Source organism: Panicum hallii, chromosome 5 (assembly GCF_002211085.1).
Source record: "Panicum hallii strain FIL2 chromosome 5, PHallii_v3.1, whole genome shotgun sequence".
Lineage (NCBI taxonomy): Eukaryota > Viridiplantae > Streptophyta > Magnoliopsida > Poales > Poaceae > Panicum > Panicum hallii.
Window position 1 is genome coordinate 43,068,715 of NC_038046.1, and position 16,060 is coordinate 43,084,774.

General features: G+C 41.7%; 1 protein-coding gene across 2 annotated transcripts; it reads left to right on the plus strand.

Moving 5' to 3' along the window:
* Nucleotides 1-8,895: 8,895 nt before the first annotated feature.
* LOC112895179 (G-protein coupled receptor 1) lies at nucleotides 8,896-14,377 on the plus strand. Of its 2 annotated transcripts, XM_025963087.1 has the most exons (9): nucleotides 8,897-9,264; nucleotides 10,135-10,166; nucleotides 10,504-10,673; nucleotides 11,084-11,178; nucleotides 11,801-11,902; nucleotides 12,038-12,094; nucleotides 12,752-12,895; nucleotides 13,662-13,732; nucleotides 13,857-14,377. In XM_025963087.1, exons 1-9 carry the CDS (start codon nucleotides 9,070-9,072, stop codon nucleotides 13,954-13,956), a joined length of 966 nt encoding a protein of 321 aa, XP_025818872.1. In that variant the 5' UTR covers nucleotides 8,897-9,069; the 3' UTR covers nucleotides 13,957-14,377. The 2 variants fall into 2 exon arrangements, with proteins under 2 accessions (XP_025818873.1, XP_025818872.1); XM_025963088.1 differs by lacking the exons at nucleotides 12,752-12,895; nucleotides 13,662-13,732; nucleotides 13,857-14,377 and adding an exon at nucleotides 12,205-12,745 and having other exon boundaries at nucleotides 8,896-9,264.
* The last annotated feature ends 1,683 nt before the right edge of the window (nucleotides 14,378-16,060 follow it).

Sequence of the window (16,060 nt, forward strand, 5' to 3'; positions counted from 1 at the left end):
CAAATAAAATGGAAGGAGAATTGCATGGGGATTTAGAGGAATAGCACCTGAATTGATAGTTTCAGATTCGTGCCGATGCTTTGATCTACGTGCTACCCATGAAGTTCAGAGTCCAGGAGTTGCCTCTCTGTACTTGTTAATCTTTGTTATGCACTTGTTTATATGTGCGACTAATATTCCTACATACACTAGGGAACCGTGGTTCTGCATACTTGCTTAATGATCTAAACCGTACATGCTTGGAGTTACTGATGTTTGAAGGTACCAAATAGCTCATATAGTCTTCTCACTCGTTTCTAATTTTTTTAAGCAAACTAATCAATTTCATTTTCACTCATTTCTTGATTGCTTCACTTTTTCCTGTGGCCTTCCGTAGTAGTGACCATGTCACTTGAAGCTTTCCGCTTAATTTTTGGAAGGACTCCTGGCTGGCTGAATGCCCACTAACAAGGGTACAATTTCCAATTTCGGTGCTTTTTTACGGTTCTCTTATTGCATTGAATTTTTTTTAAGCACGGGTAAACACCTAGTTAAATTTAAAAAAGCACCGAGAGCAAAGTGGAGAATCCATCTCCACCCCACCAAATGGGAGAGGCGAGTGGTTGGTCCGGCGCCCTCTACTTGGTTTAGGCTAGGTGTATTGGCGCGGTCTACATGATGGGTTGTTTTTTAATCTCGTATTAATATTACATCCTTTAACTTATGGATAAAATAAAATATTATGAGGTGTATGGTAACGATAACCTATACAATGATTGTAGAGTAGTCTCATAATTCTAAATTTTAACTTATGATTTGGTTGTTTCGCGAAATAATTTTTTCTCTCATTTTTCTCTCTCTTCCACATTATGAAAATAGTTAAGTCACTATATAAGATGACTGTTGTGATGCAGCATTGCTGAGATTTGAGGTTGGTCAAGCTGACCAACTGAAAATATAAATCTCTACCTATTTCTAAAGCATGTGACGTTTCCACTAAAATTTTGATTTGATCCAATATGTATCAACGACGGGTGGATCCGAAACGTATATAATAAGAACCGAACAACCACACTATATTAGAACCTAAACGGACCACACTATATTAGAACGTGAAAAACACACAGCAAAATTCATGTCGAAGAAAACCCATTAAAAAATGCAACTGCTACCCACGCGCCGGTCCTTCCTTTAATAGCACCACATGTCAACGACATAACAGTATCAAGGACTGACCAGAGGTATGGTCACATAACGAAAGGCGCTAGGCGCTCTGTAGGCGGTGACACTCCGCCTAGAGCCTAGGTGTGCTTAGGCGAGCCTAAGCTTTATTAGGCGGTCCTTCATATATACATATTCTAAAAAAGAGAGAAGAAAACCAAAGATCAGTAGGCCAAGCATGAGATAGAATGGCCCATTTAAGCAGTCCAACTGCCCAAGCCCAATTCAAGGTCGCCAGCACCCACCCACCTTATCCAATTCGCACCCATCGATCACCCTCACCCCTCTACCCCCGACCTCATCACCTACATCCTCTCCTCCAGTCTTGCCCCCGCCGCTGCCCGACATCGCCTCCCCATCAGCTACCGCTCTTCTCCCTCGCCGGCGCCCAACATCCTCTTCTCCGTCGCCAACGCCCAACGTCCCACGCCCCCACGCATCCTCCAGCGCGAGTTGAACCCGGACCTACTAGATGCTAGTCAGATGCCCTAACCACTAGGTTAGATACCGTTTTGCGAAGCTATGGCTAAGCATCTCGCGCCAGCGGCAAAGTCACTGTACAAGAAGAAAAAAAACTTGGCAAAATTGGATCTATACCATCAAAAGAATCAATCTTTAGATATATACCATTAAAAGAATCATCTTTAGATATATACCATTGAAAGATGAAAATATTATAGATATTTACCATTCCGGTTGTTTCCGGTACTACCACTGTTAGTTTCTTTTCTTTTGGCCTATCCAGTATTTATCAAGTTCCATTTTTACCCTTGGATCGAAAACACAAACCTGCTCAGCATTCTGACTGAACAGACGAACACACGAAGCCGAAGAAGCATCAAGCATGCGACCATCGGCAAGCTCCCCGGCGGCAGGTCGCGTGTCTCCCCTGCAGCCTCCCCTGATGGCGTGCTCCCTGTTGCAGCTGCCTACTCGTCCCTCCCCTGCACCATCACCTCACACCCTTTGCCTGTCGCCGCCGCCTCCGAGCAGGCGTTCCCCCGCTCAGCGCCTCACCTTCTTATGGAGGTATGGAGCGGCTGGTACTCCTCCCTCTCCCCTCCCCCGTAATAAAGTGAGGTGGCAGCAGTCAGTGCATTTGCTAGATGGAACAAGAAGATGAATCAGTAGCTGTGGTGGAGACGGAGCAATAGGCAGAAGCTCAGATGTTTTTCTTTATGTCATGAAGTGCAAACAGTTCGAGGATTTCAGTTACACACGCGCAAGAAGGAACTCAGCAAGGGTAACATGGTCATATTTAACTTGAAGTTCACAGATGTGCTAAGATGCTAATAAATACAATCTTTTGATGGTATATATCTAAAGATGGTTCTTTTGATGGTATATATCTAAAAATGGTTTGTTTTGATGGTATGGATCTAATTTTACCAAAAAACTTCCATAGTAAAGCTGGACATTTCCAAAGCCTTCGGCATTGTAGCTTGGACATTCCTGCTACGAGTTCTGCGGGGTTTGGCAATGGAGGGCGCTGGTGTGATTCGATAACCGCTCTGGTCTCCACGGCCTCGAGCCCTCGACCAGAGTACTCAATGGAAACCAGGGCAAATTGATTCACAACGCACGTGGCCTTTGACAAGGGCCCCCCTCTCGCAGATGCTCTTCATCCTGTTCATGGAGATCCTGCACTAGCTATTCAAACATGCCGCATAACGTGGCATCCTTGCACCACCTGCAAACTCAGCGATACATCATCAATGCTCAACCTATGCAACGTAATGCTGTTCATTGTACCAAAAGAGCAGGATCTGATCACAACCAGGGAGGTACTGTTCTTTGGTGATGTCTCGGGGTCGTGCACCAACTTCACCAAGAGCATAATCGCTTCGAGTGCCTGCACTAGCAAGGAGGTCGATAGAGTCAGACACATCTTCTGAGTGTAAATAGCAGAGTTCCAGAAACAGTACCTCATCTTTCCTTTCACGGTCGAACGGTTGTGGTAAGCACACCTAGAACCACTAGTGGAAAAGGTGATGGCCACTATGCCGATGTGGAAAGCACAACTAATGAACAAGCCAGGCCACCTCAACACGGTCAAAGTAAACACGAGCTCAAAGTGCATGTACACTATAATCTCTCTCAAAACAGTTTTCTAGGAGATTGACACGAGACTTAGAGGCTTCCTACGGGCTGGAGAGAGGAAGCACTACTAGAAATTTAGGTTTTTGCAACACTAAGTAATTATGACAATAAGGGTCAACTCATGGTAATATATTTCAATTGCCACGACATGACAGTCGTTGGCAGCCGTGGCAAGTACTTGCGCGGTTAAAATTTTGGGTCATATTTTTTTATTGCAATAGCTATGGTATTTACCACATAATGAAGCATTGCATTAGATAGTAGTTGCAATGGCCGATATCATGGCAATAGTATGTTGATATTGTAACAACAAGTGGTAACAATTACAACAAACATGATTGTGGTAATAAAAGTGTTATAACCACAATATGTTTGTAAATGGTGGCAATAAAGTATTCTTGCAATGATATATTTTTATGGAGAAAATAATTAGAAGTAAAAAATATAAAAATTGCTACTAATTGATCTAAAGGATTACAAACCTTTACCACTACACTACAACAATTTTTGTTGTATATTTTGCTAATAGTCTACTCTTATCTTCACGATTTACCATGAGAATGAATAAAAAACGTTGCAATAGTTAGAAAACGTGGCAATAATATTCATATATTGCAACGCTACTTCATTCGAAGCAATAATAACTTTCTTGTTGCAACCATTTTTTAAAATATTACCACACTAGTTTAGCGTGGCAAAACAATCATCTTAATGTAACAACATAAGCTAATATTGCAGTAGATGTTAACTAGTTGCTGGCAATGTGAAAGTGCATCTAGACCTCTAGTGGGTATTGGTGAATTGAATAATACCACGATTAAAGAACTAATTATCTTGTTGAGCATATGAGTAGGAATTTTTTATCATACTAATGGAATATTTGTGATGAAAGATATTGAAAGTAAAGATAAAAGACTCATATGACAAGACTTGTGACTAGGCTATGATTAAAAGTGATGATATTGTCAAGCAGTAAGTATTATATGGATTGAGTCACATGTTTGATGACAACCATCTATTCTCATACCCGAATGAAGCTCGTTGGCAAGGTCATAGCACGAGAAGGGAATTTCTTGTGAAGAAATGAATAATCTATCAATAGAAGATATAAGTTGCAAAGAATTATGAAGAATTGATTTCATAGATGATTTAATCGTGATACAAACTTCTATGGAGGCCTATGTGACGCAAGGGTTGGAATCCGGGATAGTGTTTCGAGGGACTAAGCTTAGAGAATGGCAATGGTTGTACCGAGAAACCAACGCTAGGGTGAAGAAACTTTCTTTGGTTCAACTTAAAGAATTTTGGTCATATATGGTGTTCATATTAGCAAGTATCAATCTTTGGTAAATCGCTTTGTGAAGGTGGTGATTTGAACTAGAAATAAACTATATTCAAAGGTAAAGATTGAAGTCACCAGCTCGAAAAAATTGCGCTCAAGTCATAGAAACCAAGTTTAATGCACTCCTCGAATTGTGAATGATCAAGGCACGATAGGATATAAATTTACCGGTATGAGGGACCGGTCTAAGTGCTAACGGCTAGTTTGGTTTGAAATCCAGTCTGGCAGGTTGGTCACACCAATCTGACCGGTTGGCCACTAACAGAGCAACGAATAGTTTTGGAAAGTTGGGTATTTATATCTTTTGGCCCTCTCCTTTTGTGTGTTGCTGGTTCATTCTGCATTCTGAGCTTCCCAAAGCCTTTTTTTTGACCAACAAGCTCTCCCCAACCTCTCTTTGATTGCAAATCTTTAAGTTGGGTTGAGAGATTAAGTGTATGAGAGCACTAGAGAGCATTCCTTAGGTTGAGCACTTATTGTGAATTCAAGAAACTCGTGAAACATTTGTTACTCTTGGAGGTCTTGCCTCCTAGATGGTTAGAGGTTTCTCGGCGAGCTTCCAATCGTGTGGTGAGCCACGGGAAGTTTGTGCAGGTTGTACTTTGCCTCCGCAAGGGAACAAGTAAGCTTAGTGAAGCGGGGAAGTGGTTGGAAGAAGACCCGACTCATTGGAAGGGAGTTGAAATAGACTCGTAACCTAAAAAGTTTCTCAACAGAGAACAGAGAGTAGGATTCACTGAGCTTGTGTAGCACATGCAGTGAATCCAAACTTTGATCAAACAAATCCTTGTATCTTCATTTTGGTTTGCCTTGCATATTTCTTTCTAGCAACTATTTTGTTCTTCCGCTTCGATCTACTTGGTTGTGCTTTTTCTATGTGCAGTGCCTTGTTGAAAACACTACAAATCATCTACAGGAGCACTTCACCAAGTTAGTTTGAGTTAGAATTTAAGGAGGGAATCTTCACTTGATTTCTTGTGCTTTCTGCTTTGGACTGGTCTGTCCAACCGGTCTGAACCGGTTGGTGGTGCTGACAGTTGCAATTAGTTTTGTGATTTGCAGAAACGCCTATTCGGCCCCCTCTAGATGACATCAAGGTCCTTTCACAATGCAATAAAATTCATGGCAATACAACAGATATATTGCCACTAAATTTTAAATTGTGGCAATATCACCTACTTATTGCAATAATTTATATGTTATTGCAATACTTTTTATGGCAATAGCCTATTTTTCTAGTAGTGAAAGCTAATGGCGCTTAATGCCTCATGGCGTGCCTAGCCGTATGCATGCCACCTAAGCTTGGTGGGCTCGGGATCATGGATCTATGCGATTAAAGTGGCTATGGTTTAAGGTACAAACACAGAGCGACCATGGAAGCACCTTGACCTCGGCTTCAGCAATCCCATCATCTAGAGGATGTTCAATGAATCTATCGAGGTGAAGCTAGTAGAGGACGACAATCTCGCTTGGCCTATTCTAAATCGATCAGTGAAATGGGTTGCAGTTGCTATTCATCATCGCCCTTGAGCTCTGCAAGCTCATCCGGCACCGTATACAAAAGAAGCAGATGGTGGAGGGTGCTATATATCTAACAAGCAATGGATACACGATATTGCCTAATACCTAGAGCTTTGCCAAGTCATGCGAGATGTCCAACTCCAGCTGTCCCCTGATCGTGATCTCTTGGAAATTGACATCAACGGGTTTATCCCCGTTCTGTAGTAATGTGAAGACGTGATCTCTTGGAAATGGACGCCAACGGGCACCTACACCTCGCACTTGATATATTCTTCCAATGAGCGACACGATTCATCGGAGCACGACCGATTTGGAAGGTGTGGGCACCACTTAGGGTGAAATTGTACATGTGGCTTGCGGTTCACCAGCCGCAGTGCACAACGGATCGCAAACATGGATGAGGCCTACAAGATGCATCCATGTGTGTCCTTTGCTACCAAGAGCTAGAGATGGCAGACCACCTATTTTGTTGGCCGCTCCGACATACACACAAAGTATTGTATGTGAAAGGATCAAGATGTTGCCTAGAGGAAGAGGTAAATAGGCAAATTCTTAAGTTTTATAAACTTAAACACACTGTCAATACACTACCTTTTTTAAAAAAAACAACAACAAGAGTAAAACAACCCCAAACCAATTTGAAGATATACTTCTGCAACAGATATGGAACAAGTTTACAAAATCCCTGCACACAAGAAAAGCATACCCAAGTAGATTGAAGTGGAAGCATGATTAATTGCTAGAAATGAACAAGTGAGATAATCCTAATCAAAGATACTAGGATTTGTTTTACTCAAGTTCAGATTTAACTTGTGAATTCTAGCTCGAGGGTACGAGTTTTTTTCAACTCTCTCCTTTGAGTCAAGTTTTCTTGAACCACGTTCCTCAAATTCACTAATGATCTTTTTTCTTACAGAGGGAAGATCACGGCCTTCATAAACTTGCACCCCAAGGTTGGAGGTAGCTGGTGATGCCTAGCTGTCTGGGAGGCTTCACCTAAAAGAGTAATAAATGCCTCATTCAGCGACAAGTGCTCAAACTATAAACTGCTCGCTAAAGATATCATAATTTGGTTGAACCTACATAAAACTCGATTGAACCAAGTTACATGGAGTTAGCACAACTAAGGGTTTCTCTCAAAGTTATCTTACTTGGGTTGACCTATGATCACTTATGGTGTTGTTAAACAATCAATGTTTGTATGACCATGCCATACTCGATCAATCTCATCTGTATTGTAGAGATTTCAACCTAGCACGTACTCTACCTAGCATTTCTTGAACTTGAAACAGAAATGAGCAACTTTTTTTCTAGCTGCTTCATCACTGCATCATGGATCGGGGTGGGCAAATTTAACCGAGAACCGAAAACCGAACTGAAAGAACCGAACCGAAACCGAAGTATTTCGATTCCTAGTTTCTAAGAACCGAAATTAGTCTGGTTATTTTGGTTCTTGATCTCAGCTAACCAAAATATCAAAGAAGCCCAGCAGCACATTTGGGCCAAGCCTAATAATATACCAAACCCTAAATTTTCCTTCCACTACCTCACCCTCCAGTCCCAGCCGCCCCCTACGCCCCTACCTCACCCTCCCAGCCTCCGCCCTCAGCCCACCTGGCCACCCATCCAGCCACCGGCGGGTGGCGGCACGGAGGCGCCCAGCAGCCCACCTGCGTGGCCAGCCTCCATCTCTCCCGGAGCGGCGGCGCCACGCTCGGCCACCGTCTCCCTCCCTTCCTCCTGGCGGCAGTACGCGGCCGCAGGATGGGGTGGTGGTGGCAGCGTGTGGCCGCGGGTGGGCGCGGCGGCGGCGGATCGACGGCGCGCGGCCAGCAGCACCACCGCTATTTTTCTTTTTTTCATTCTTTCTTCTTTTTTTTCTTGGCTTGGTAAACCTGTATAGGGACTCGGTTAGTTCGATTGTAACCGAAACCGGACCGAAATAACCAAAATCAAATTTTCTCGGTTCTCATTTCTGAAAAGAACCGATCGATCCCTGATTCCTAAGAACCGAACTTGCATAGAAATCGGAAACCGAACCGATCGGTTCGGTTAGAACTGAATGCCCAGGCCTAATCATGGAAACCAAACTCTTGCTGCGTTCAGGATCTGGATCAGCCAACACAGGAGCGACTCGGTGCAGGCACCAGATTGAGAGAAGTAAAGAACCCATTTGGAAGGGCTCTAGCCGGCTGCGGCTCCTCCTACCAAAGTATTATCTATCAAAATTTGTTTTCTCTCTCCTCTCCCCTTCCTCTTATAGAGGTTGGAGGAGCCGGTAGAGCCACTAATTAGCTGGCTGAAACCCTCCCAAATAGGCTCTAAGGTGCTGTTTGGATCCAAGGGCAAATGGCAAAAGGGCAAATGGCAAAATTTTTACTCCTGTCACATCAGATGTTTGGACGCTAATTAGAAGTATTAAATATAGTTTAATTAAAAAACTAATTACATAGATGAGGACTAAATGGCGAGACGAATCTATTAAGCCTAATTAATCCATAATTAGCAAAATTACGGTAGCATTTGCCCTTTTGCACTTTTGGGTGTTTGGATCCAAAAGCGCAAAAAAAGTACAAAAGAGCAAAACTTTTACACTTTCTCTTTCTCTTTCCATTGGATCCAAACAGGCCTAAGTAGCTCCACGAGCTCAGGGGAAGGAGAGAAGGAACCGGCTTCACTTGTTTTGTTTTGTCAGACTAAGCGAAGCCGGCCGGAGCTGTCCGGACAGTTAATTGGGAAGCGCACATTCGCATCGCACGCCTGGCCTGCGAGTGCCAAGTGCGGTTGCGCCCGTGCCAGCCCCGGATCCCGAGCCCGCCCGTCACCCACCTTGCCGCGCCCCACAATGGCCGCGCGGCCCCACACCCACTCCACCGCCACCGTATAGATCGCCGCCGGTGACGGCGATGGCCCCGGCCGTGGCAGCCGCTGCGTCGGCGGCGGTGAGCCAGGCCCTGCGGGAGCGCCAGATCCTCGACGCTGTGGGAACCGGCGCCGCGGCGCTCTCGCTGGTGGGCTCCTCCTTCATCGTGCTCTGCTATCTCCTCTTCCGCGAGCTCCGCAAGTTCTCCTTCAAGCTTGTCTTCTACCTCGCCGTCTCGGTGAGTGGCCTGCTCGGATCTCGTAACTCTTTGGGGCTTTTGGTTTGAGGTTCTAGTCGTGCGATATGTCTCGGTTGCTTTTTGAAATCAGGAGCTCGTGGTGCGATCTGTACGCTGTGGTTTGTTAATTTGCGTGCTAACTGTCCGAATTTGGTGGTTCTTGTTCTAAGTTTGAGTACTAGGGTGCTTTACTTTTATGCATATGAGCTGAAGTAGTTCTTGAGAATCGGGTGCCAGGCAGTACAGTCGGTATCTGGATCTTCAGAAATGCGTACATAACCGCCAATTTCTGGAAGTTGGAGCCATATACTCTCTCAACCTTTTCACTAATTGTGTGATTACGTGTTGGCAATAGCATATATATGTACATAGTTTCTCACTTGTTTCTGCCTTAAAGAATGAACTATGAAGTCTGTAGAAAAAGAATCCCCTCATGTGGCTCTATCCAATTGGAGGTGGAGCAAACCCTGTGGGCCGTTGCAACTTTTCATCCAGATTCATGATCTTAAACATCATACCGTAGCTACTGGAATTTGAATGGTATTTCAAAATAATCCAGAATCAGGAAGGATTGGAGAGGGTTAATTCCCCAACAGACTTGTAGGGGAATAAATACCCCTCAATCCCTTCCGATTGGGAAGGGGATAACCGAACAATGCCTGATACACAAGTAGCTGGTGTTCGTATAGTTTATTTTGTTGAATCATGAAACCATTGGGGATGATGGACACCTACTTGGAAAAAGAAATGATACTAATGTCTACATGCTTAGCTGAAACTGGTGCAAGTATTAGCTGAAACTAGGTCTGTTCATTCCTGTGATTGTCCTAACTGTTGTATGTTTTCTGATAATTTTGTCCTGAATTGCAGGATATGTTTTGCAGCTTATTCACTATACTTGGGTATGTTGCCATTTGCATTTTATAAATAAGTTATATCTTCTGCTACACATAATTGTTTCTCTTAAGTGTTAATTTACTTTTGCTAGCAACAGTTTGCCAGAATGAACTTATGCAGAATCAGCTCATTATTCAAATCATAACTGTGTAACTTGACATGGCAACTTTGCATTCTGCTTACTGTGAAATATTAATGCCAGGATTCAAAAAATATAATTTTCTTGTTTAAGAAAAATAAATCAGACTATTCTTTTTCCCAAAACTCTTTATATCTGACTGCTTAGATTCGTTATGTGCTTGTGGTAAAATATTTCAGTGACTGTTTTTTTTTATGTTGCAGGGGGCCATCGAATGCATTTTACTGCTTTGCACATGACTACAGTGCTCATTTCTTCTGTGTGGCTTCTTTTCTATGGACAACCACTATAGCATTCACTCTGCATCGCACAGTTGTCAAACACAAAACTGATGTTGAAGAATTTGGATCTATTTTCCACTTATATGTCTGGGGTATGCAAACTGTTGATCACCTCCCTGCCTTTCTTTGAAGTTATATGTTCCGAATTAAGCAAATCGTTGGACAACTTAGCAGAAACTTTTCGAGAGACCATGTGTCAGAAGATACTAACAATTTTGTATCCATATCAACTATATGAATCAATGTGCTTGACAAAAGACAAAATGGTCCACACTGTATAGCTATGTTTGATGCATTGTGCTGTATCTGTTAGCTAAACTTAGGTTATTATATATACCTATTTTTGCTGATTTTTTTTTGCTTTTTTTTGGCCTTTTCTGCCTTGTAGGCATATGCCCTCCGTTTTTAGCAGCAGATCATTATTTTACCGAGTTACTATGGAAGTCTTGTGTCAGCTTTTAAAATCAGTTCAAAGGTTTCAATTATTTATTTATTTCTCCAGGAACTTCACTAGCTACCACCGTATTACGTTCGATAGGAAGTGACTATGGAAGGCCAGGTTCCTGGTGCTGGATCCAGCAAGGAAGCATGGCAAAGGCATGTGACCTTTTGTCTCTTCATGAGTTTTTCCATAGATTATTGCACATCCATTAGTAATGTGTATTACTTCTCTAAGACGTATGCTAGTGAATGAAGTAACGTTTACAAGTGAATTTTGGCACATTTGGTTAAAGAGAACTTTTGTATAAACCCATCTACTCCCTCCGTTCCAAATTGTAGGCCGTTTTGGCAAATTTAGATACATAGTTTTTTGCTATTTATCTAGATATAGTGTTTATCTAGGTGCATAGGAAAAACTATGTATCTGGATTTGCCAAAACGACCTACAATTTGGAACGGAGGGAGTATGTTTTAATCCTTCATAGATCATCCATGATATTCAACAATCCAAATAGTACTGATGTACAATTGCTACTGCTTTCTTTACCACTTGAATGCTGTCAACATCTGCTCAAGGGTGTCAAACCAAAATGCACCTAATCGAAAAATTACTGTTTATATCGAATTCGCAACATATCTTTCTTGGACTATGAAACATTATTGTTCTCAGCTAGATAGTTATTTAATCTGAAATTCTCAATTTCCAACATATTAGTAATTCTTTTCTCACTTTGTCAGCATATTAGCAATTTTTTCTTTAAAATGCCCTTACTTGCAGGTTCTGCACTTGATAACTTTTTATCTTCCACTTTGGGGTGCCATTCTGTACAATGGGTTCACGTACTATGAAGTAAATCGCATGCTGAACAATGCAACACGGGTAAGCACACTTTCTCTCAACAGTTCTCCCTTGTATATTGGAGGTTATCAAAACCTCCATTGTAACTCTTTGGCAAATTCTGATATTTTTCCCTGTATGCTCTGAATTTTGAGAATCTCATGGAATTTTTTGTAGATGGCTGCTGGCATAAGTGATAGATCAAATCAATCTGACATTAGGGCAGACAGAAAGGTACAAAATTCTCTACAATTGTTTGCCATTGTTTCTGCTTCAGTGCTTCTGCTCGAGACTTTTTCCTCCTTTCCTATTATAAAAAAAAAACGGCTGTGCTTTGAACCCAGAGTTCAATGGGCTCCCACACCTTGACTTCCACAACCCCCTCCTCCAGCACCGCATGCTGCCCTCCCTCCTCCACGCTGGTGACACCGGGTCAACGGCGAACCTTCTCACCTTGCCCATGCACCTCCTTCGGCTATAATCTACGCAGCTCACCCCCCACGAACCAGCCCCCTGACACCGGTCCACCACAAGGAGCTTGGCTTTTTTCCCCCTTTCTTATTGCACCACTTCATTGTTACTTATGTCATTTACTTCCAAACATAGCTAATTTTTCCTTTCCTATTGCACTGCTTTATTGTTAATATTTACTTCCAAAGCTAGCTACCTTTGTCTTGTAAATATTTATAGATCGATTGTAGAAAAACTGAGAAGAAACAATCTGAAAGTTGTTCTTTTGATGAAAATGTTGTCGAGTGTTCCACTTTTTATATATATTCCCTTTCTGCTATACTTTAACTCTGTACAGCTGTTTGTTGTAGAGTACAGAAACAGATGGTTAAAAATTTATTTGAGCACACAAATGATAAATTGATTTGTTGTGTTCTGCAGGCATTTAATCGATGGGGTTATTACCCTCTAATTTTAATCGGTTCATGGGCTTTTGCAACCATCAATCGACTTTACGACTTTACCAATCCAGGACACAAGATATTTTGGCTGTCCTTTCTTGATGTTGGGTTTGCTGGACTTATGGTGAGTATCTTAATGCTTGTTTATTTGATCCTAGATGTTACTAAAATACTGTGACAGTAACATAGGAAATTTGTGCATAGCTAAATCTACTCACATATTGTGGTCATAATTCATCATAATGGGGCTTGAGTAAGAGGCTCGCAGATGGCTTCATTCACTTTTTCGTTAGTCCCCATAAGTAATTAGCTCTAGATGGGAGAGCTGCGCTCTTCTCTTCTCGCCTGGAGTTGTCACCTTGCTGGATTGTCCAGTAGTTTATAGCAGCAGTACTAGGTCTTGCTTTCTCGTGGCCTCCTATTTTTGGATGCTGGCTGTTGCCATGCCTCTTATGTACTTTTAGTTTTAGTTCTAGTGTCCTGTTTGTTTATTTCTTTCTGTTACCTGCTCCTTTCAAATATCTTTTTGCAATAAAAGTTCAGGCGGCCTAAGGCCAATGTAGTTGCTCTCTTAAAAAGAGGGAGAGTGGGAGTTCTGTGACCGCTTATGGAAATCCGCACATGAATAGATTTGTGACTTCTATCCTTCATTATCATAAGGTAGAATAAAAAATATCACCATGCAATCTGGACCTCTTCTGTGCATCTATGGCTTACGTATTCTTCATGAAGTTTAGTTAACTTGAACTTTGTGTTCATTTATTTCCCTATAGATTTTGAAGTTTTGCATAGAAGTATTTTATTTGATTGAAACTCTAGTGTATTCCTTCTTTTGCTTACTTCTCTCTTCTTTTTTCTGTGGATATTCTGATGCTTCCCATTTTATCTAGGGCCTTTTCAATTCCATTGCTTACGGGCTCAACTCTTCTGTACGCCGAGCTATTTCAGAAAGAATTGACACGTAAGTTATACGTTGCAGCTTAATTTTTGCAACCAAATGTTCCTCCAGTGCTTCACATTTATTTAGGCCACAACTCAGAAAATAATTTGGAACCATAAAGGATTTTGTTTCCTAAACATTCCAGGTTCCTACCTGAGAGAATTAAAAGGAGCCTCCCTACATTGTCAAGATTGAGAAGTCAACAGGAAAATGAACTGACTTCTCTCATCGTCGAGGGAAACTGATATGACTATGCGAGCAATACTTACGAGTTTGAAGCGTACTAAGTTTGTCAATATCTTTTGGGTTCTACAATCTTTAAGATCGATTAGGAGCAATTGTTCAGCATTGAGAATTCGGTTCAGGTACATTTAGAGTCAGTTCCATTGGGCTCATTGTTGAGGTTGTTTTTAACACTGTTTGTGTGCCAAAGTTCCATTGTTGCATAGCCTATAGGAGGTTATGAGATAGAAACACTCGGTAGATATTCTGATGTTCATCTGTAGCGTATAGACAAGCTTGTCAGATTGGCATTCTTTCACTCCCCCCTCCCTGATGTATTTCTTCAGAATTTGTTTCTTCAGTAAGCAAGCATGTGTAACCACCTCTGGACAATTCAATGACATTGTTAAAAGAGTTATTCAGTTGCATCTTTTTTGCCCCGAAGCATCTGTTCTTGTTCATTAGTTTGGTAATCGCACTTTTCTTTTGGCGATGGGCGTCATCCTGGTAATCTTTTCGACTGATGATGAAGTCTCGAGTGCTTCCTGGAGAGGGTTGGGTTGCCTGCTGCGCGTGTACCAAGACCATGGGAGGATTGGAGGCAATGAGGTGCCGACTCATTTGTGGCTCGTTTGAGCCGCCTCCCCGTTTAAATTTTGTTTAACCCTTTTTCATTGGATAAGCTACCAACAAATATCTTATGTGAAAAACTGTGACTGCAACATCAAAACCCAATATTTGAGACAGGGGAAAACAACACTTAATAGCTTGCTGCTGCATCCAATTCTATGAAGAAAATTCCCTCTCCAACGTCACGTGTTGCATGCAACATTTTTTTGGTCACAATTCACACGACTGAGTCCGTGCAAATGATTGTCAATGAAGCTCAACTCTTCGACTAATCTCACAGACAAACAAAAAACATCATGCGAAGGATTTCAAATGATACACATCTTAATTTATCTATTTTAACATCTCTAATCACCTATTACATTTACAACATCTGAAACCGTCACTTGCAACACTTAACACATGTCACCACATCGAGAAAAGCTCATTGCAACATCATAAATCACTGCAACAAACTTCCCCAAAATCAGGCTCCGTTTGGATCACCTAGGACTAAAGTTTAGTCCGGTTGACTAAATATTAGGTAACTAAATTTTAGTCAATGCTTGTTTGGATCTATGGACTGAACTAAGGTGGGAAACTATTTCATGTAAGCATAAAACAACCATTTGCGGAAGCATTACGAAATCAGATTAGCACAAAATTGATTCAACCAAATAAAGAAACAACAATCATTCATGTGTGCGTCGCACATCTTATCCGTTCATGTGCAATATGCACAAACCTACCTTGCGGCATATTGGCTCGTTGCATCTTGGAAGATTATCTCTCCACTCTTCCTTCCTCCTTTCTTGTTCTTTTGATGATCGGAGAACTACTACTTTCATTGGTGTGTTTTCTTTCTGTGTTCAAGTCACCTTGATCATTCATAGGCCTCATCTATTTATACACTTGTGCTGGTGCTGCCCACCGATGCATGCAATTCATGCCATAATATCTGGTGCAGCCGTTTCATCCATTAAGCAAAACATTGCAGCGTATGTTATGAGGTGTTAGTGCTGGGCTATTAATTAATCAAACACTATGCATGTATGTCAAGCACTCAAACCTTTTCATGCTTGTAAATGCATAATGCTGCCTTTAAGTAATAGCACTAGCACACGGCACTTCTCAGAACTGCATGCATGTACCAATTATATTTTGTTCACTCAGACATATAGCACACGGGTATAGTTGTATAAAAGAAACACTTTTGTAACATACCATTAGCATATGTGCCATGCAACCTTTGGGTCTAATCATAATAATGCACATATAAATTTGATAGGAAAAGAGAGGAGAGCGTATTCCAATCCATAATTCTTATTCTTCAAGAGTCTCTTTGGTACACCTTCTTAAACAGCTTAAAAAGAGTTTCACATGAAGCTATGCTAAACGGGTATTTTTCCAGCAGCTTCATCCATGAAGCACCTGGTGAAGCTGTTTGTAGCTTACACTGGAGTAGCTTCGTTCAGCTTCTCCCGCGGGTCCATGTTTTGTCAAACAATTTTAAAAACA